This window comes from Tursiops truncatus, chromosome 11 (assembly GCF_011762595.2).
Source record: "Tursiops truncatus isolate mTurTru1 chromosome 11, mTurTru1.mat.Y, whole genome shotgun sequence".
Classification (NCBI taxonomy): domain Eukaryota; kingdom Metazoa; phylum Chordata; class Mammalia; order Artiodactyla; family Delphinidae; genus Tursiops; species Tursiops truncatus.
Genome location: NC_047044.1, coordinates 62,612,809 through 62,633,532, shown reverse-complemented (window position 1 = coordinate 62,633,532; position 20,724 = coordinate 62,612,809). Strand labels below are relative to the sequence as shown.

The following is a 20,724-nucleotide window of genomic DNA, read 5'->3' as shown; positions in this document are numbered from 1 at the left end:
AGGGGGCCGGGGGAACAGGTGCTGCGGAGCGTGCGCAGGGCCCCCCGAAGCAGGCCTTGGACCTGGGGATCTCAGGGATCTTGCTCTAAGCTGACATCGGGGGTGGGAGCGCCCTGGAATCCCATGGCCCGCGCTACTCCGGCACCTGTGGCCCCCAAGGCTGGGCGTCTGCCCGCAGCGGAGTTAGGCCTGTTCAGCTTGGAAAACTCCTGGGAGGTTCCAGCTCAGTGCCCGGGGAGGGCCCCCCTCCTCCGGCCGTCAGGTGAGCTTAGGGTGGAGCGGGCATGTGAGAGCCACCCGTCATGCCACCCCTACTCCCACCCACCCAGACGCACATAACCCTGTCAGCCCGCCCCCTGCCAGTCTGACCACACAGTCCTCAGGGCAGCAGCACTGTGGAAGAGCTGCAGGCTGGGGCCGGAGCAGCCCGGAGACAGGAGACCAGGGGACGCAGAGGAGATCAGAGGGAAGAGAAACAGGCCCCGGGAGCAAAGGCACCAGGACCCGGATGCCATGGAGTCAGGCAGGCGCAGCTTGGCCAAGACGCTGGTGTGCCGGCTCTGCACGACCATCAGCAAGGCTGTGTTTGCCGAGTTCCTGGCCACGGGGCTGTACGTGTTCTTTGGCGTGGGCTCGGCTCTGAGATGGCCCTTGGCGCTTCCCTCTATGCTGCAGGTTGCCATCACCTTCAACCTGGCCACGGCCGTGATCGTGCAGATCACCTGGAAGGCTAGTGGGGCCCACGTCAACCCTGCTGTGACGCTGGCCTTCCTCGTGGGCTCCCAAATCTCCCTGCCCCGTGCTGTGGCCTACGTGGCTGCCCAGCTGGCAGGGGCCACGGTGGGGGCTGCTCTGCTTTACGGGGTCACACCCGGGGACATCCGAGACACCTTTGGGGTCAACGTGGTAGGTGCGGGGAGGGGGAGGGGGCAGGTCCATACAGGTGGAAAGGGGGGAGGGCCAGGCTGGAGGAGAGGGGACAGGGAGGTAACAGAGCAACACCTGCTCTGGACTGGGACCCGGGACCCAGGGGAGTGACTGTGGCCTTAGTGCAGGGAGAGCAGGAATGGGACTGTGGTGCAAGGCACAGGGGGAGCAGGAAGAAGCCACACTAAGGGACAGGAGTCGGAAAAGGACCAGGCATTTAAGGGTGGGGGTAGGTGGGGAGAGGTGGAGCTGTGGGTAGCGGCAGGGGACCCTGCACGCACTTCACCTCCCCGGGTCCACCCCACGTCCCCCGCTCCTCTGTTGTCCCATGTTCCTCCCTCCCCAGCACCCTGAGGCCTGTCTCACTCCCCCAGATTCCTGTAATCATCTGTGTTCCACTTACTTCCCTGAGTCCCCACCTTCCACTCCTACCCAGGGCCCCTCCCAGGCAGCTTGCAGACATGCATCGTGCATCTTAGCTTCCCCAGCCTTCCTGCTCCCACCAGTCCTGAGCCCCCGCCTCCCCTTGAACCACAGGCCCCAACCGAGCCGTGTAGTGGGTGGGGTGCCACTCGCTTCTGCAGGGAGCAAGTGTCTGGGGCTCACCTGAACCCCACCACACAGCTCTCCTCAGCCCATTAGCTCCTTAAGTCCTGGGACTGGCGGTGGTGAGGCCTCTCACCCCTTACAGTGAGGAAATGAGGCCCAAGGGGTCACCAGCCCCGGGCAGAGCCCGCTGGCTCCAGTGTAACCCCCTTGCACAGGTCCGGAGCAGCGTCTCCACGGGCCAGGCGGTGGCAGTGGAGCTAGTCCTGACCCTGCAGCTTGTGCTCTGCGTTTTTGCTTCCACCGACAGCAGACAGACTACTGGCTCCCCAGCTGCCACGATTGGAGCCTCTGTGGCAGTGGGCCATCTCATTGGGGTAAGGGGCAAAGGGGACACCGGGCCCATGTACCCACTGGTCCCTCCCTGGGGAGGCTGCAGGGGCCCTGAAGGCGAGGAGGTGTCCTTCCCTGAGCCCTCGAGTCTTGGGGCCAAGGCTGTGTCCCGCACTCCAGGCCCCGGATAGGGTGCTACAGAGGCCAAGCCCGGGGCTGGGGCTCTGAGCCATGGTGGAGGGCACTGTCCCCTCCCAGGCCTGCCTTCAGCCTCCTCACACCCTGACCTGCACTCACTCCCCAGATCTACTTCACCGGCTGCTCCATGAACCCAGCCCGCTCCTTTGGTTCTGCTGTCATCGTCGGGAAGTTCGCAGTCCACTGGGTGAGACCCTCTGCTGGCAGCCAGGGGAAGGGAGAGGGCCCCAGTGGCAATAGGGACTTTCACCAGCAGGAGGACCACAGACACTTGGGGAGACAAGTCCCCCTGCCACAGACCATCTTGACCCTCAGTGGAGGTTTCCCGAAGCTCAGAAGACCGGAGCCAGCATCCTTTCTTTACAGCTTCAAAAAGTCCGGGGTACCCAGTGGACTGGCAAGAAATGAGCCAGGGCAGGAGCTGCAGCCTTGGCCCAGGCCTCAAGTCCTGGCTGTTTCCTTATTCACTCCTTCCAGCTGGACCACTTTCCAAACTTGGATAAAGAAAAAGACAAACAGAAATAGACACACACACACACACACACACACACACACACACCAGCAGGGACAGGAAGAGCACTAGCCAGGGTTCTGGGCTGGAATGGGGAAGGCGAGAAGAGAGAGGCAGAGGGGTGGCGGGGAGCCTGGCCCAGCCCCGTGGGAGGCAAGGTCCCTTCACCTGCGGGGACTCAGAGTGGGAGGTCAGGACTTGTGCTTCTCAAATTTGCCACTTCGTGGATGGCTCCAGGGTTCCTGGGAGACCAAGTCAACACTGGGAAGCAGGTGGGGTCCCAAAACCACCCTATGGTCCTGACGGCTCACGAGCAGGGTACCCACTTCTGCCTCCTCAGATCTTCTGGGTGGGACCCCTGACGGGGGCTGTCCTGGCTTCGCTGATCTACAACTTTATCCTGTTCCCTGACACCAAGACCCTGGCTCAGCGACTTGCCATCCTCACAGGCACTGCGGAGGTGCAGGAGGTAGAAGGGGTGGAGCCCCAGAAGGAAGAATCTCAGTCCAGTTCAGAGGACACTGAAATGGAGAATGTGTGTCAGGTGGCATAGAACCTGGCCCCTGCCCTCACACTTCTGAAAAGAGCCCTGAAAGTGGGCAGCATGCTTCGTGTAACCAGACTTCAGGTTTTCCTGGGGGGCGTGGGGCTTGCGAGGTGGGGTAGGGAGGCTTGGCCTCTTGTCCTAACAGGGTGGGCGGGGGATCCCCGGCATTACATTTCTAGATGGAATCGGGGAAGCAAATCTGCTCAGTTTCCTCCTCCTACCTCTCTTTTAATGGGACAGAGCAGAGCGAGGCAGGGGGAATTCATGATTGCTCTCCCTGTCTCTCATCTATCTGGACCCCAGTGGGGGTCCTGGGCTTCCAGGTCCCCATGTCTTGGAGAAAAGGGAATTTGAGCCCAGACAGACACTCTGCTTAGAGACTGAGGGCTATGGGGACCTCTGGGAATCCCAACTTCTTACCCCACCCTTGGGGAGGAGGGACCAGACTTCCCAGAAGAATCAAACCCTAGGGCAGCCTCTGCACTCCTCAGAGGGATGTCTCTGCTCTTGGATGAGGACGGGGGCTGTGGCTCCCCCCTCAGATGGGGGGCTTCCTGAGGCCAGAGACTGCCCTCCCAATAGATCTTCATTCCTTTCTCCTCCAAACGCTCAGCAGAGAGCCCCTCCCTTGGGAAGAGCTGACACAGAGAGGAACCTTTTCTCCGGCCAGCAGAGGGGCATGATATAGGCAAGGGAGGTTCAGGCCGGACAGGCCTTTCTCCCCAGGTGCTCTCCTGCCTTCCACTCCACAGCCCCATTCACAAGAGCAATCCTGAGAGGGGAAATGTCCTATCCCAGCACTTGGTCCCTGACCTGGGCCTGAAGAAGCCATCTCCAGCCTCATTCTCAGCTCTGCCAGGATCCCCAAAAAGCTGTTGAATACGTCCCAAGGATGGTAGGAACTCAGGAATGACGCAGGAAACCAAGATTTGCAATTCAGTGCCTCTGAAGTATTATCTGAGTCTCACCTTGTTTGTTAATATTTACAAGCTGTGGTAAATCTACTCTGCCTGTGATTTGGGGTCCTGTCTGGATCTCAGCTTCCTCAGCTATAAAATCTCCCCCAGAGATTGATGTTAAAACAAACAAGAGGTTGGAAAATGTTTTTGGAGGTTAAAATGCTAGAAAAACAAACCTAATAAATGATGATTATTGTTGCTGTTACTGTAATTATTGGGCTTGAATACAATTGCTGTTGGTAATGGGAGGAAGGAGGCCAAGAAGGGAGAGGGAGATGACTGAGAGGGAGGGAAAACAGAGTAGGCTTTTCTTTTCATCTGCTTTACTTACCAAGGGTCCTGCCTTCTTCTCTCCTGGGCCTACTGACCTGGGAGCTTTGTGAGTGTGTGTGGGGGGTGACTGGGGGAACAGGAGTCAGGCTGGGGAGGGACCCTGGAATGAAGAGACAAGCCAATAAAAGTCAGTTCTTCTCATCTCTATCGTGCCTGTCATTATGGTACCCTGCGATAGAGCAGCCAAAATGCACAAAAAAGATAGGTCCTTTTCCACAATGTCTCCAAAGGGGCTGGAGATAGGGGAGGGGCTGCCAAAGTCTCCCAAGGACAGGGCCCAGCCTGTGACAGTGCAGTGGCTGAGTCCTAAATGCTCGTGGCCACAGCAGCTGTGTTCTGTAATATCGTCAGTGCAGAGTACTACTCACATCTCTCCAAGCTGGGCCCCACTCGTCCATCTTCAAGAGCTCTCAGAGCCCAGGGCTTCCTGTGCCCTTTTATGAGCAGGGACAGCTGGGCACGCGTGCGCACACGTGTCTGTGTGTGTGTGATTGACTTGCTAAAGGTCACCCAGCTCGGTACCACAGCCCCCCAAGGTCTCCCCAGCTCCCAGCTTAGAATTTTCCAAAATAGAGCTCCAGGGGTGCTTATACAAACTGCAGCCCGAGGAAGGAAGGAAGCAGGAACTAGGAGGTTGAAGAGGGCAGGGGGGTGGAGCTCCCACAGTAGGCTCTTAAGCTCCTAGACAAATCATCTCCACATCCCCAGAGCCAAGCACGCAGTGGGTGCTCAATAAAAGTTTGATGAATGAACGAATGAGGCTGGGCGGCTGGGGAGGGGAGGTGGTAATTGATCAAGAGGAGAACTCAGGAGTCATAGCTCTAAATGAGCCAAGATGACAGAAGCTGAGAAGCCTATGCTCACAGGTCAGGGGAGCTGGGAAGAGGGTGCACAGCCACACTTGAGCCCCCGCCCCTACACCAGAGGAGACTGGGAAACCTCTGTCCCAGGGACTTCCGGGACAAGAGGGTAAGGGTGATTGCCTGAAGAGAAAGCTGGGGGCTATTTTCACAAATAGTTCTTTAAAGCTGTTTTCTGTCATAACAGACTAGAGCAAGAGGAGACAAGCTTCATGAGAGGTGAGGAATTAGGTTAGAATCTGAAGAGTATCCAAAGTTAGACACAGGAATGAGTAACCAAAGGTTAGCTTCTCCTTCTCTGGAGCCCTTTAATAGGACAGCCGGCCATCTGCTTGGATGTGGGAAGGGTTGGCCTTGGGGGGGCGGGGGCAGAGCTCAGCGGTGCCAGCCAGGGGCTTCGCTTCACAGGCACAACCCCTGAGCCTGGATGGGGGGCGGGAGCCTGGGGAGGGCAGAGACCCAACCAGGCAGACCCCTGGTGTGCACTCCCTTCCTCCCTTTTGTCAGGGGAAGTTTTTAATTAATGGTGTGTAATCTGATCTGGCCCTTCTCCCCGCTGAGCGCTGCCTTCAATCAGCAGAGCCATCTGCAATTGCAATTCATAATTCTCCCAAAAGGGAGGGGGGCCCGGGGCGGGCGCCTTGGTGATTAATACAATTAGCCTTTTATGTTGATGATTGTCTTAGCAGGAGCAGATGATGGGAGCACAGAGCCATGGCTGTCGCATCCCCATTGGCTGGCAGGAAGCCCCTCTCCGCTCCCCCCACCACCACTGCCTCCTCCGGGTGTAAAGAGGACAGGTCTAATCTGGGACCACGCTGCACAGTGGAGGCGGCTCCACGGAGGGGCCAGGCTCCGGGACACATTCGGGCTCCATGGACTGAGAGGAGAAGAGAAGCACGACGACGATCCGGAGACTTTCACTTTCCAGAGAAAATCACTTTGACCTGAAGGAATTCTGTGCACCAAGGTTTTTTTTTAAAAAGGCCATGTAAAGATAGAATAGGGGTTGAGAGGGTTGAAAGAGTTTAAATACAGGCTCAGGCACTTACAGCTGCATGAACTTAAGCAAGTCACTTCAGGATCCTGAGCCTCACTTTCCTCATCTGGAAAACAGGGTCTGTTCATAAGCGTCTGGAAGAACCTTATGGGGCGCATGTGTTCAGCACTGCGCCTGACACACAGCCCTCGATCAGTGGTGGTTTTCACCATCATGGTAGATTGCCATGCCCTCTGCCAATGAGCTCAGCTGTTTCTCCTGCAGTTTTGAACACGGCCAGGCTGTTACTAAAGAAGGGATCACTTCCTTCCCATACCCTAGGCTTAGCTTGAGTAAAGGAGAGAGAGAGAAGGAGGGACGGAGGGAGGGGAGAAGTCAGGGCTAATCAAGATGAAGCATCCGGCCAAGCGGTCACCACCTGGGCAGCTGGGGCAGGGGGTCTGCACAGACACATAATCACTTCTCAGCGGGGAGCAGCTTCACATATTTAGTAAAAGCTGCAGAGGGGAGGCACGGTAAGTGAAGGGGGTTTATGAAAGTGGGGAGCCCAAAGACTCTAATTAATAGGCTACAGTTAATGGGCAGAAAAGGGGAGGATGAAAATTTTTCAGAGCTCTAAGTCAGATAAAGGGGCAGTTTGTCTCAGAGCTGGGGGTGGAGGAGGCCAGAGACAGAGGCAGGGACCAATAACTCCCCCTGCGCCCCCGTGGGCAGATGGAACAAGGCCCAGCCAGGCCAGGGCCCAGCCCCGGGTCAGAGGAGAGACCAGGACAGCAGTCTAGGGCAGTGTCCGGTTATGGAGCACCAGCCTAGAAGTGCTTCCCCAGCCCCGATTATGCTTCCAGGCCTCTCGAGCCGCCCGGTTCACGCTGAGACCTCGCTTTCATGTCATCACCTCTGAGGCTCTCTGAAGCCTCCAGCTCCTCCCCACTCTGAGTTCCCACAGCACTCTGCACCCACCTCCGTCCTGGCACTGAACACATCACTTCATAGTTATTTGAACACCTCTCTCTACCCAAGCAGGAAGACTTTCTTAAGCAAAATTGTATTTTTAATCTCATCTCCAGGCAACAGGTTCCTTAACTTGGCCATCTGTCCCCTTTTTTGTTGGTGCCCTACCATGGCCTTCCAGTTTCTAGTGAGGAAAGACCTCTGGTGTTCTGGATTTGGTGAGCCAAAGGTTTGCACAGATTATCTAACACCTCTGTGTTAAAGAACCCTGAATGTTTCAGTACTATACCGTGATTTCAGAACTCCACCAGAAGGTGCTATTATTTTGGTCACAGCCTCACTGATTCATAATGGCTTCTTTTGCCACTTCCTCAATTCAGGGGTCACACGTGAGGGCTCTGGGGGTCATGATTGGGACAGATTTTGATCCTCTCCTACAAATTACTCGTCTGCTTCTTCATGCCAAGCATCCTGGGGTTGAGCCTTGCTTTTCCTACACCATGGCTTCCCTCAGACCTGGGGAAACTCCCCATTTTAATCTTTCTCTGATCACAGCTACGTAGCAGCTTCCCTCACCTCCACATCTGGTCTAGCCAACAGCCTATCTCCCAAGAACAGCTAACATTTCCAACCCAAATAACGTTGATAATAAGATGCACCGCTATTGTACAAGCCACTAAGAAAGAAAAGCACTGCATTATATGCCACAGATTATAAGTCATCTCAATACTCAGGTATTAAATTGTATTTTTAAGTGCATTTTACAATCAAGGAAATGATCATTTCTCCTTCAAATCTTGGCTCTTTAAGTCAGATTTGGGAATGGAAGGCCCAAGGGGGGACCACGTTGGAGGGGCTCAAGTCTTCTTCCTTTAAAGGGGATGGACACCATGGCCCTTGTATGCTCTCAACTCCTCTGCGCATCTGTTGCTATTCCAGCTTTTGAATACCCAGGCTGCCCCTCACAGCGACCATCTCCTCTCCTTCAGCGCCAGGGAGTCCACTGAAGAGAACCCCACGTTTCTCACAGAGGCAAAACAAAACACAAACCCTGCCAAAGCCGGGACTGCCATTTTTTATATCATCACCTAGCACTCCAACACCATTTATCCAACCACTTCCCACCCTAGCGGGTTACCTTCCCCTGAGCCTCCAGGCCAATGCCCCGAGATTAGTTATTTCCTCCTAATCAGGCTAAGACAGCACCGTTAAGCTGCCGACTGCAGGCAGTTCCCATTAAAGCAAAGCAGCTGGAAAGGGCTTAGCCCTTTAATGCCAGCAGCTGTATCTCCACAGTGCGGCTGCTCTGTGAGGGGCTGGACTCTGTCCAGAAGCATCAGGCATTTAGCCCCAGTCGATGTATATTAACCTAGGAGGAGAGAGCAGCCAGCTCCCTGGGAGGAGGGGAGGTGGCTCAGTTAAGCACGTCCACCCACAGGCTTTGCTTTCCAATAAGGAGGAAAAATCCCAGCCCCTTGGTAGTGTTCACTCTACTAAAATCTGGACCAACGGTATCATCTCACAGGCAGAGCTTTCTCTGTAGCAAGAACGACTCCATCTTTAAAACTCACATAAGGACAGATCCACTTGTCAGTTCTGACAAGACTTTAGGCCACTAACCACACACTCATTCTCCTTTGAACCGATTTTTTCTCTGAGGTCTCAAGTGTTGTTTGGATCCCAGGTGTGTATACATGTGGACACAAACAGACAGGCTTCCTCTTCTCAGAGAGCACTGGGCCCTGGGGTTGATGAGGGAGAAAGCTGAACAGCCCTCAGAAAGCCCTGGCACAGAGCGGGCTGCTGAAGAGAGATCACTTGAAGACTTCTTACTCAAAGCCAGATGGTGAACATGAGACGGGGTGAGAGCTAATGCCACTCAGGGGGAAAGCCAATAAGCTAATCCGCTGACACGTCTCTAAAAGCAGGATGATGGCTTTCGCTCAGAGACTTGCCTCTTCTTGGCTCGAAGCTTCGGAGCACACAAAATGCTCACGGGTGGTCTGAAAACAGACTCCCACCAGGAGCAACCTTAAGCTCCTCCTCCACCAGCTCCTCCTCCACCTTGCACACAGAGCTCAGCCCCGGACCACCGAGCCCAGGTCCTCCATCCTAACAAGCCAACGTTAAGACATTCTCCTATCCCAATGCTTTTCCCAGCAGCCTGGGCCTTCCTGCTCTTTCTGGGTCATCTGTTGAGAGCACACAGGCACATCCACATACAGCCCTGCGTGGAATTATTTACATACCTAATAATGTATTAACAGGCCCCACGAAGCTGAGGAAGTCTGAAGTAGCAAGCACCACAGCTGACCTCCAGAGCAGGAGCTTAATCTCCTGGTTCTAATCCCAACTAAACTATAGTTTATGAGAATTTGAGCCAAATGACCTCTCTGAATTTTTCATCGATTGGGATCATATCAACTATCCCGCCCACCACACATGGGTGTGCCGAGGTCAAATAAGATGATAAACGGAAGCAACCAGTATACTGTACATCACCGTATTATATTTTCTAGAGGCTTCTTTTTAATTCCATCTTCATTGACGACCAGAGAAGATATTAACTGGCAAGTGCTTTATGAGAAGTCTAAATGTCCATTTACATGTGTCTAAGCCTAACACACAGATGGTGTCCAGCCATGTGAGATGCGAGAGCAATGCTGTATAAAAACAGTGCAACTAAATGAAGCCTGGCAAGTTACAGAGGGAGAAGGTATACAAGAGGAAAAAATTCCTGCTTCCAACTCTGTGTCCCTGAAAAGTGGCCTCCTTTCCCATCCCACACGACTGCAGAGGACAAGGCTCCCACACACTGCAAGGTTATTCTTGGTGACGTCAAGCTGTCTTCAGCCTGACTTCGTGAACAGAAACCATCAACAAATAGACTCTGAAAACGAGAGTCTAATAAATTACACGAGTTAAGGACCTCTTGGCCTGGGACTTTCACTTATTTACAAAATATACCAGCTACAGGGACAGATTTTTTTTAATTACTAAATTCTTAGGTTAAATGGCCACTCTCCAAACCCAGTTTATACTAAAAGCACAATGACTAACATGCCCTGACTCTGCACGCTTAAAAGCTTTTCGCACCAGTGGCTGAAGCCTGAGTCACAACTGAGATTACCATCAAAGCACATTGATCGAGAACCTACTGTGTGAGCTGTGCCGACTTGAACACTGAACTCTGTGCCTGCCACCCTTGCTTCTCAGATCTGGACGCCACAGCAGCTCCCTTCCCCGCTCCTGCTGAGAATCTAAGAAAAGGTGATGCATGATTAAGCAAACTGGTCAGTATTCCAGGCACAGCAGTTGGTCTCCCAAATGCTTTCCAATAGGAAACCATATACCATATGTATATGCATGTGTGTACGTCTGTCTACCTACCTGAAGCGTGAGGTGGGAAGAGAAGCCCTATAAAACAAAAACAGCAAGCCTGGGATCTCTGCTCACTGCACTCACGCAGCACTCCTTGTCACTTTGTGCTGCCTGATAACTTAAGCACGAATTTAGGAACTCAAGACCCCTTTCAATGCCACAGCGTCAGTTCACAGCCAAAAATGACTTTTTTCCCCACGGTAAATCAATTGAGCATCCTTATAGTCCTCTGATGGAAACGCATGATGCCTTCTCACCCTCTATTTCTGCAAGCAAAGAATTCACCTTCTTAAGAAAAAAAACGTTAAATACCAATAATAAACACAAATTGTTGCCGCTAAATCAAACCATGTAATGCTTGCCCAGTTAAATAAGCCTCAAACTTAGGAGACTTACATAGATTGATGGAGGTGAATGGATTTAAAGATGTGAATATTCCAGCTATTAGCAAGTGGGGTAATAAAGCTAAAATGCATTAAAAACAGAGTAACAGGCAGCATCAGACATGTTTAGGAGCAGGAGGTGGGGTGACACCCACTCCAAAGCCCCTTCCATAGATCTCACATCAAGGGAGCACAATTTAATTAAGAAAGCCCTCGAAATTCAAGCTGTTCCACATGAAGTACTGTTAAAGAAGCTGAAGGTTGGTACATATTTCCCTCTGCCAATATCAGAATTATTTTCATGGCTAAGGTCTCGGCCTAGCCCAAAAACTGAGCAACTGGCTGCCAACACTTGACACACAGGACCATTTCCTTTTTCGTTAATGGGCCATCAGTTCCTGCATAGCATCATCTTGCCTTCACTGACATTATACAATCCATTTACTTCCTCTACATTAGTAACTTAAAATGCACCTTGGGGAGATACCACAGAACAGCAAATATGGAGCCAGGCCAACACCAGGCTTACAGAGACATAGGAGATGGCATCTAGGACAAAGTTAAAAAAAACAACAAAACGTAACAGTCCTGTGTGTGTGTGTGTAAAAGGGGGTAAGGGTCTCGAGACGGGACCCATCTTCTGTCAATTTGCTGAGGCAGATGGGCCCTGCTGCGAGAGCTGCCACCTCCTGGGAGAAAAGCCAGTAGGTTGCCTCCTCTCTCTATTAAGCCTGCCACTGTTTACGTTCAATCTCAGATACATTCTGTTCACCAGCTTCAGAGTTCCAAGTGCAGGTGCCCTCAGTTAATCATCCCAGCTCACTCCAGAGTCACTTCCAGCAGTGAAGGATGTTCCAGGCAGTGAGCCAGACAGAATCGTTTGGGTTGTTGCTGTTGTTGTTGTTTTTCTGCACCATTCTGATCCCTAAAGACTTGTTTAAAAAGTTTGATTTTTGTTTAAAGTCATTTCTTCAAACAAGAGGGTAAGGGCTTCCCTGGTGGCACAGTGGTTGAGAGTCCGCCTGCCGATGCAGGGGACACGGGTTCGTGCCCCGGTCCGGGAAGATCCCACATGCCGCGGAGCGGCTAGGCCCGTGAGCCATGGCCGCTGAGCCTGCGCGTCCGGAGCCTGTGCTCCGCAACGGGAGAGGCCACAACAGTGAGAAGCCCGCGTACCGCAAAAAAAACCCAAAAAACAAGAGGGTAAGAGTCAGGAAAAATCTAGGACTTCAATTTGGACAATGAAAGAGACTGAAACGAAGAAACAAACTCCTGGTGGTGGTGAAGTTGGGAGAAGGTGGTGATGGGGGAGGGGATAAATGAATGATAGACTCATGACACTTTGAAGAAAAATATTTCCTAAAAAAAAGGAATTTAAGGTTACCTTCCAGGACAAGAAAACCAACCTTACATTCATTTTGAAAAAAAACTATTTACTTTTTTCCAAATATTATTCCAAATACATGTTTTATAGGCCACTATGGGTCATAAACATTCTATAAAAGAAAGCATTTTGATAGACATTGGAAATAATTTTAATAGAAGAAAAAGCTCATATTTATCTAGATGTAGCTATGTTACACAGGAAGATTTCAGTATCCAAAGTGCAAAGACAAAATGACTGTGGCTTTTCTTGCCACTCAAAATATTGACAATCCTCCCTTATAGCCTACTCTTAATTGTTAGTTGAGTGCCAAACAGATGGTACACTGACTTTTAGAAGCAGGGCTTCTAAATGGACAAGGGGGTGGGGGGTGTCAAGCATCAGAATGAATTCAACTTAAGAACAAACTGGCTTTGACCCCAACCAAACCGAAAGTCCAGCCAGAGGCCCATTAGAAATAAATATAAATTGTAGTATCACTTTTACAAGGTTGTGCCACTTAACACTATTAAACCTAATCAGTCCAAATTAAAGCTAAGCACACTCTCACTATTAGTTCAGTCCTCACCGTACCCCATTTCTATGAAGGCTCCGTGTTATAGCTCAGTTCATAATGGGGGAAGGGGAATTTCCAAGTTCTCGAAGGAGCCATCCTAAATCTTCTGTCAAAACCTTTCTTTACCCTGCCCTCCCACTCCCCACCCTGAGACAAGTCAATCTTACCAAAGAGGTAGGGCTTCTACCACTGTCTCATGGAAATTACACCAGAGAAAGGTCATTACATGAGAGAATTTGGCTTTAAGGCAAAGGGATGTACCCCCAGCCCCCAAAAGAATCACAACGAATTTCATATCCCACTTCTACCCCTGTAAAGATCTCCCATCTAAAAGCTCCCGATGACAGCACAAGGTGTTGATATTACATTACTTGAGGAGAAGGAGATATAAATAGTTTTCATAAAACCCCCATGCACAATTAAACTTGATTAAAAGCCTGGAGAATGCTAAAAGTAGTAATGAGTACAGGAGGCTGCAGAGCAGACAGTACAGGTGTGCCCTTCCTTGTAGTTGGTAAACGCTGGCAAGTAACAGGAGACGTGACTTCACTTGAGCATTGGAGAAGCAAAAAAGTTGCCTTGTCGTCCTAGGTTGGTGGCAGACTTGCTTTTGCTCCCAAATCTAAAGAAAAAGAGAATAAACTGGAAAAGTATTCTATAAAAAATGATAAACAACTATAACATTACTTGACATAATCAATTATAAGTAGGAAACCCTCAACAACTACTCTGTAAGCTATTCTTTGTCACCTGAGATGAGGGAGAGGAAACAGTAAAGACCTTCAGACCCTTTTTAAAAAGGGGCTTTTAAAGTCGAGCTGCTAGCTGAGATCAAATTCAATTTTTCTTTCAGTAAGCTTCAGCATGATGGGAAAGAAGTCTAAGGAAGCAGTCATTTTTTATTTCCTGAGCAGACCAATTTTGCATACCTGGGAGTGTTCTTGGTGAGGGTGGAGCGGACTCTCTGTGACAGGGAGCTGGATGAAGGAGTCTTGAGGAACTGATGCTCAGGAGTGGTCACAGGCCCCAGTAAACTCACTTCAATCAAAGGTAAGACATATTTTTAAAGGAAGGGAAAAAAGAAAGCACTCTTGCAGGCAGCCAGTATTAAGCTGAATATCCTGTGAAACACTTAAGAGCTAAGGTTAGAGACCTAGCAAAGTCCCAGAGGTCAGTTTTGTCATCATTTTATAACACACCAGTATATATATATATATTTTAAATTTTATTTATTTATTTATGGCTGTGTTGCGTCTTCGTTTCTGTGCAAGGGCTTTTTCTAGCTGTGGTGAGCGGGGGCCACTCTTCATCGCGGTGCGCGGGCCTCTCACTATCGCGGCCTCTCTTGTTGCGGAGCACAGGCTCCAGACGCGCAGGCTCAGCAGTTGTGGCTCACGGGCCTAGTTGCTCCGCGGCATGTGGGATCTTCCCAGACCAGGGCTCGAACCCGTGTCCCCTGCATTGGCAAACAGACTCTCAACCACTGCGCCACCAGGGAAGCCCCAGTATATTTTTTGAACTATGCAAGCAACTGCTCAGTGAGTAGTTGACATTCATTTTCTGAGTTAAGCCATTCTCACACTCATTTTCTGAGTTAAGCCATTCTCAAACTCCAAACTTCACAAATCTAACATCTATTTGATTTTTCCTATACTAGAAAAAACAATATGCTCCCTTAAAAAGGAACTTGCGGGGCTTCCCTGGTGGCGCAGTGGTTGAGAGTCCGCCTGCCGATGCAGGGGACACGGGTTCGTGCCCCGGTCCGGGAAGATCCCACATGCCGCAGAGCAGCTGGGCCCGTGAGCCATGGCCGCTGAGCCTGCGCGTCCGGAGCCTGTGCTCCGCAACGGGAGAGGTCACGACAGTGAGAGGCCCGCGTACCGCAAAAAAAAAAGGAATTTGCAATAATGAAAGAATAGGTCTCCGAAGCCAGTGAAGTTGGAATGAAACCAGCCTCATATATTTTTGGTGGCAGTACAAACTGGCAAAAGCCTTTAAAAAATCAAGTTGGGGCTTCCCTGGTGGGACGGTGGTTAAGAATCCACCTGCCAGTGCAGGGGACACGGGTTCAAGCCCTGGTCCAGGAAGATCCCACATACCGCGGAGCAACTAAGCCCGCGAGCCACAACTACTAAAGCCTGTGCACCACAACTACTGAAGCCCATGCACCTAGAGCCCATGCTCCCCAACAAGAAAACCCATTGCAATGAGAAGCCCATGCACCGCAATGAAGAGTAGCCCACACTTGCCACAACTAAAGAAAGCCCGCGCGCAGCAACGAAGACCCAATGCAGTCATAAGTTAAATAAATAAATAAATAAATAAATAAATACATTTATTTTTAAAATCTATATTAAAGAAAGAAAGAAAGAAAGAAATCAAGTTGGTAAAACATACCAAGAAACAAAAATGTTTAAAACTTTTAATTCAGTAATTCCCACTCCTGGGAATTTATCATTAGGAAAAAAAAGGTACATACATATAATGTTGATGGCATCACTATATGTAATTATGAAAAGTTGAAAAGCAACATCAATACCTAATAGAATATTTAAGCAAATTCTAGTTTACAACCATAAAAATGAAAATAAGATTATATAGTAACAGAGAAAGTTCTCACAAAATGCTAAGTAAAATAAGAAATAATTATATCTAACTTAGTCTATCTATATTTTTTAAAAATATCCATATGGGTAAAGAAAGGAGAATATGGAAAAGTGAAAAAAATAATAGGATGGAACTGTACAAATTTTTCTTTATCATTCTCAAAATTATTTTAATTTTATTGAAGAATATACATTTCAAACAGCTCTAGCAAAGGCAAGGAGAGGGCACCTGACCAAAAATCAGAGAGGGAGTCAGGCCCTTTAAAAAGCACACCTTAGGCCTTGCCTTACCTTTAACATCTGGGGTCTGTGGTGTTGAAAAGGCATTTGAGTTTTCGATGACATGCATGGGGTCAATGTTCTCTTGTTCCACCATCATGAACTGACTCCAGTATTCCAGGGGTAGTGAAAGCAGGCGCTCTACCACCTAAATGCCATCAAATATGTTAGCAAACTTCCAATGCTCAGGGCTTTTACCTCTCACCATTCTCTCCCGTTATGTTACACAAGTTCACGTATATAGACATACGTGCTTGCTTACCTTGGGCTGACGCTTGATGTCCTGTAACATTATCACTGGATCTGGATTGGGCACAGCATGGGCAACTATTGTAGGGCCAAAGACTTTAGCCAGATTGGCAACATCCATTTTAGTGCTTGGGCTCTGAGCCACTCTAAGTAAAAGAGCATTGAATTAGAAGACTTGTCCCTCTGCTTAAAAGCAGATCAAAATATAAGATCTATAGGAAAACAATTCAGCCCTCACATTCCCTCTCTAACACCCAACCCCATTCTCTTCCCCTTGGCAAAATTCCCTGACTCCCAGAGACAAATTTCTGCTCTACTCACCTCTGCAAGTGAATCATGAGGAAAGCTAATGTGTCTCTGTTGGCCTGGGGCAGTTCACCAACAGCCTGGTACATGGCAGCTATGCTGTTGTCCTCATCTGTGATTTCTATAAATGAAAAGAAAGTACCAAGAGGCCTAGACTTCTTTCCTTTGACAGCGGGCCTTCCAAGTTATCGATCACAAAGTCTCATCTATACAGTAAGCTTCTGAAACTTCTGATTAGGTTCATGACTGCACCAGACTCTAGTTTCATTAACAAGCAGGATACTGGCCAACAGCCCAATATTAGAAATCAGAACTCTTAAAAAACCAGCTCTTGCAGTTAGGGAAAGCAGCTGGAAACTCATGTTTCCAGGAATGCAGACATATAAGTGCAGTGACTACAATTATTAAGAAGGTATTCGTTCACAAAACATGTTAAGAGTCTACTATGTGCCAGGCACTGTTCTAAGTGCTCAGGATCAAGCAGAACTAAACAAAGGACCTTGCCTCATGCTACCGGAGGAGTCAGTCAAAAAGCAAATACCTATCAGACAGTGATACGTATAATAAACAGTAAGGCAGGCAAGAAACTAGAAAGTAATGGTAGCTGTTCTTTCTGACAAGGTGGTCAGGAAAGGTGTTTCTGAGGACAAGCTATCCAAAAAGAAACCTGAAAGGAAATAAAGGAGCAAATCACTCCAGGCTGAGACAACAAACATGATGGCCTCGATGGGAGTAAGCTTGGTTATGTTCTAAGAACTGCAAGAATTCCAGTGTAACTAGAAAAGAAGAAAGGAGGGGAAGGGTGTTGAAAGAAATGATGTTGCCAGGACCCAAATCATGTGGGGTCTTTGGGGCTTGTTAAGGACTGTGGATTTTATTCTGAGACTTTTGGGAAGACTTTGGAGAATACTGAGGACAGAAGGGACATTACCTAACTTAAATTTTAAAAGGACCACTCTAGCTTCTGTGTGAAGATTATACTGTAGAGGGCAAGAGTAGAAACAGGAAAACCAGTAGGTTCTTACATCACTCCAGGGTAAGAGAGGTCAAGATAATAATAGGAGTGACACAGTTTAAATTTAAGATATATTTACAGGGCCTTTGTTGACATGATTTGCCAATGGATTAGATGCTGGGCGTGAGGTAAAAAAATCAAAGATGGCTCCAAGTTCAAAAGGACAACCTAAAACTTGACCAAAAACACAACACAAAGCAACAACAAAAAAACCTGTTAGGACCCTATACAGTTTAGACAGGAAGAGGATAGCCGTGGGGAACGTGGATAGAGTTATTCATCCATCAAAGTATCTGAGCAACTGCTATGTTTCAGGCACGTACCAGGCAGGGGATAAAACAGAAAACAGGAAACAGAAAAGTCAAAAATTCCTGTCCCATGGGACTCACATTTAAGGGTTTTTTTTTGTTTTTTAAATTCATTTGGCTGCACCGGGTCTTAGCTGCGGCTGCTGGGTGCAGGATCTTTGTTGCGGCACGCGGAATCTTTTAGTTGCAGCATGTGGGGATCTAGTTCCCTGACCAGGGATCGAACCCAGGCCCCCTGCATTGGGAGTGCGGGATCTTAACCACTGGACCATCAGGGAAGTCCCACATTTAAGTATTAAGATCTGCCCTTACCTGCTGCTTCCATAAAGGTCTTGTTTAGCCGAAAGGTCAGAAGGGGTTCTTTGAGGTTTCGAAGGAAGTCTTTCAGGAGGCTACAGATAGCATGGATGTCATCCACTTTGCTGAGGAGGGGTACAGTTTTCACTCTGAGGAATTTCTCTTTCAGCTCTTTTACTGTCCGGTCACAGCCTGAGATCCGATACAGGCCTGTCTATTATCAAGATGACACTTTCAGTTAAAAACCTCTTAATTACTGACACAAGTAACAAATTCACCCTCTCCAAGGGTGGACTCTTACCTCGGTCAGCCCTCTCTGCTCAATCTCATTTACACAGTGGACAACAATTGAAGGGATCATTGGAGAAGTCTGGGACACATAATCTGCCAGCATTCCCTGAAAAAGGCGAGTTTAAAATTAGTATTTACACCACTTAGACCAGCAGATGAAGACCAATGGAAAGAGCCATCCCCAGACTAATATTCAGGCTGGGACATCATGTTTACTTTTAAATTCCTCTTCCCAAAGCATGTATTAAAACAAAGACTCAATTATTTTCCTACCTCCACACCAGGACTGATTTATGGTCACATATACCACACTCTTGCATGAACAAGTAATAAAAGACCACTAGCTACAACTCTGCCCCTGCTCCTCTTATAGTCAAGGGCATCAGAAAGAAAGCAATAATGAGATCACAGGTATGGAGTATAATATAAACTAATTTATTACTCTAAAAAAGAAAGCCTTTTCTATACTGTAATTATTCTTAGTAAGAAAAATTATTTAACACAACTAACTCACAGTTGATCATGACACAAACCTATCTGTAGGAGAGAACTCCATGGTTCTATATTAGAATACAGAAAATTTGTAAAAAATTACATGCATGGATAAGAACTCTTAAGATTAAAGAAAAGTAACCTTTGATTTGCTGGAGGCTGGGTAGCAGCATAGCCATTTTGTTTTGATTCTTGCTACTGTTGCTTATAACAATAATTTCTTAATGAATCAAACTTTAGAAATAATCTAAAGAGCATAGTATGGAATATCTCTAACATAAGAAAAAGAATAGTCAAAGATGAAATTACATGATGGCTGGGATTTGCTTCAAAATAATTCACTGAACAGGGTGAAGAGTAGATGGGGGTATTAATAAATCAAGACTGGACACGAATCAGTGATCGTGGAAGTTGAGTGATAGGAGCTAGGGTTAGTTATATTAACCTCTCTACTTTTGTATATGTTTGAAATTTTACAAAATCGGATGGGATGGGGAGGGGAAGGAGGAGGCAGAGAAAACGAAGCGGGGGAGGGAAAGGAGAAGGAAAATAGGATGAAAACAAGGAAAGGGAGGGAGAGAGAAAGGGGAAGGGAGGGAAGGAAAAGGAAGAGGAGTTTGGTTTAGAAAGGTTACTAAACAGACAGACAAACCCAAATAGGATTCTGCTGCAGGTTAACATTTTACAATTTCTATTCATTATTTGTGGGAAAAAATATATGTGGCATCATTAATTTTTGAAAAAAATGACCTAAAGCTTTTAAAAGCTAAAGAAGCCGTAACACGATGATGGTTCCCACAGGTCATACATACTTCTCCGATCTTGACAGGTGTCCCTATCAGGGTAGGAATGCAGGGAAGGGGACAGCGGTCCCGACATTCTGGATGAGAGACCACACGACAGTCTCGACACTTCAGAGACAGCTTGCCAAACTTTATTCGCTTTCCACATGGTACACAAGATTCGGGTTTAATAACCTGAGGATGAAACAGGAAGTAGTATGAATTAGAAAATTATCATCATATCAACCGATGTTTATTAAGCACTTAGCATGTGCCAAACAACTTCCTCATCCCTTTACACATATTTACTTGTGTAATTCTCACAATAATCCTATAATTTTTTTAAGATAAGGAAACAGAAGCAAAAGGTGGCTAAGTAACTTGCATAAGGGCATCCAGCTGCAAGGGATCACTGTACAGTAGTGGAAAGAATTTGTTGGCAAGGAGTCAGAAAACCCCCATGTTAACTTTGCTACTTACTATCCTGTGGCTCAAACAAGTCAGTTAATTCCTCTGAGCCTCAGTCAGTTTGCTCAGGTTTTTATGAGTAAATCAAGTGGGACAAAGTTAAAACGTGCCATGTTCAAGCATGAAATGTAAATACATGTCACTAAAAAGCACAAACAACTGCTTCTGAAAAGTTGCTTTCTTTTAATTTAATATTACTCACAGAACGGAAAGATACACACCCTCTGTAACCCTGGAAAGTGGGATAAGAAGGAGGAAGGAAATTCGACATTTAACTTTACAACACTAAAGTATTTAAATTTGTTGCTAGTAAATATTACTCCCACAATTTAAAAAGTAGATGTGCCCAAGAGCAGCAGCAATCCCAGATTTACCGTCTTAGAGACAAAGTCATGCAGGCGCATCCCTCCATTGCTTTGTGGAGTGCTGGAGCCGTCTGTGTCGGTTTTTGGCTCCAGCTGCCTGCTGCTCAAGGTGGAGTCACTATTCCAAGGCTGTAAAGTACCTAGAAAGCAGGCAACTCTAAGCTTTGTGTCTTAGGTATTTTGTTCCTTCTGAATTTTTTTTTTCTTTTTGTTGCGCTGCATGGCTTGTGGCGTCTCAGTTGCCCAACCAGGGATTGAACCCGGGCCCTCGGCAGAAAGCGCAGAGTCCTAACCACTGGACCACCAGGGAATTCCCCCTTCTGGATTTTTAACCCCAATTTTAATATAACTGGTAGATAACCAGTAATCTGTAACAATAATCAGAAGTGAATACAAT

The 20,724-nt window shown here is 48.2% G+C and overlaps 2 protein-coding genes across 10 annotated transcripts in view; one reads left to right on the top strand and one right to left on the bottom strand.

Annotated features, from left to right (window-relative positions):
• The first annotated feature begins 513 nt into the window (after window positions 1–513).
• On the top strand, window positions 514–3,128 carry AQP6 (aquaporin 6). The gene is made up of 4 exons (XM_033865641.2): window positions 514–906; window positions 1,692–1,850; window positions 2,111–2,191; window positions 2,856–3,128. Exons 1-4 carry the CDS (start codon window positions 514–516, stop codon window positions 3,066–3,068), a joined length of 846 nt encoding a protein of 281 aa, XP_033721532.1. The 3' UTR covers window positions 3,069–3,128.
• Window positions 3,129–12,345: 9,217 nt separating this feature from the next.
• The window catches only part of RACGAP1 (Rac GTPase activating protein 1), a 33,382-nt gene continuing 25,003 nt past the window's right edge, over window positions 12,346–20,724 (bottom strand). For all 9 annotated transcript variants that reach the window (XM_073788692.1, XM_073788694.1, XM_033866751.2 and 6 more), the window contains 9 exons: window positions 20,337–20,467; window positions 19,525–19,689; window positions 18,231–18,326; window positions 17,945–18,143; window positions 16,325–16,430; window positions 16,017–16,149; window positions 15,767–15,902; window positions 13,799–13,907; window positions 12,346–13,491 (listed from right to left, as the gene is read on the bottom strand). In XM_073788692.1, the coding sequence (XP_073644793.1) occupies window positions 13,416–13,491; window positions 13,799–13,907; window positions 15,767–15,902; window positions 16,017–16,149; window positions 16,325–16,430; window positions 17,945–18,143; window positions 18,231–18,326; window positions 19,525–19,689; window positions 20,337–20,467 (1,151 nt within the window). In that variant the 3' untranslated portion in view covers window positions 12,346–13,415. The remainder of the gene's footprint in view (window positions 13,492–13,798; window positions 13,908–15,766; window positions 15,903–16,016; window positions 16,150–16,324; window positions 16,431–17,944; window positions 18,144–18,230; window positions 18,327–19,524; window positions 19,690–20,336; window positions 20,468–20,724) is intronic.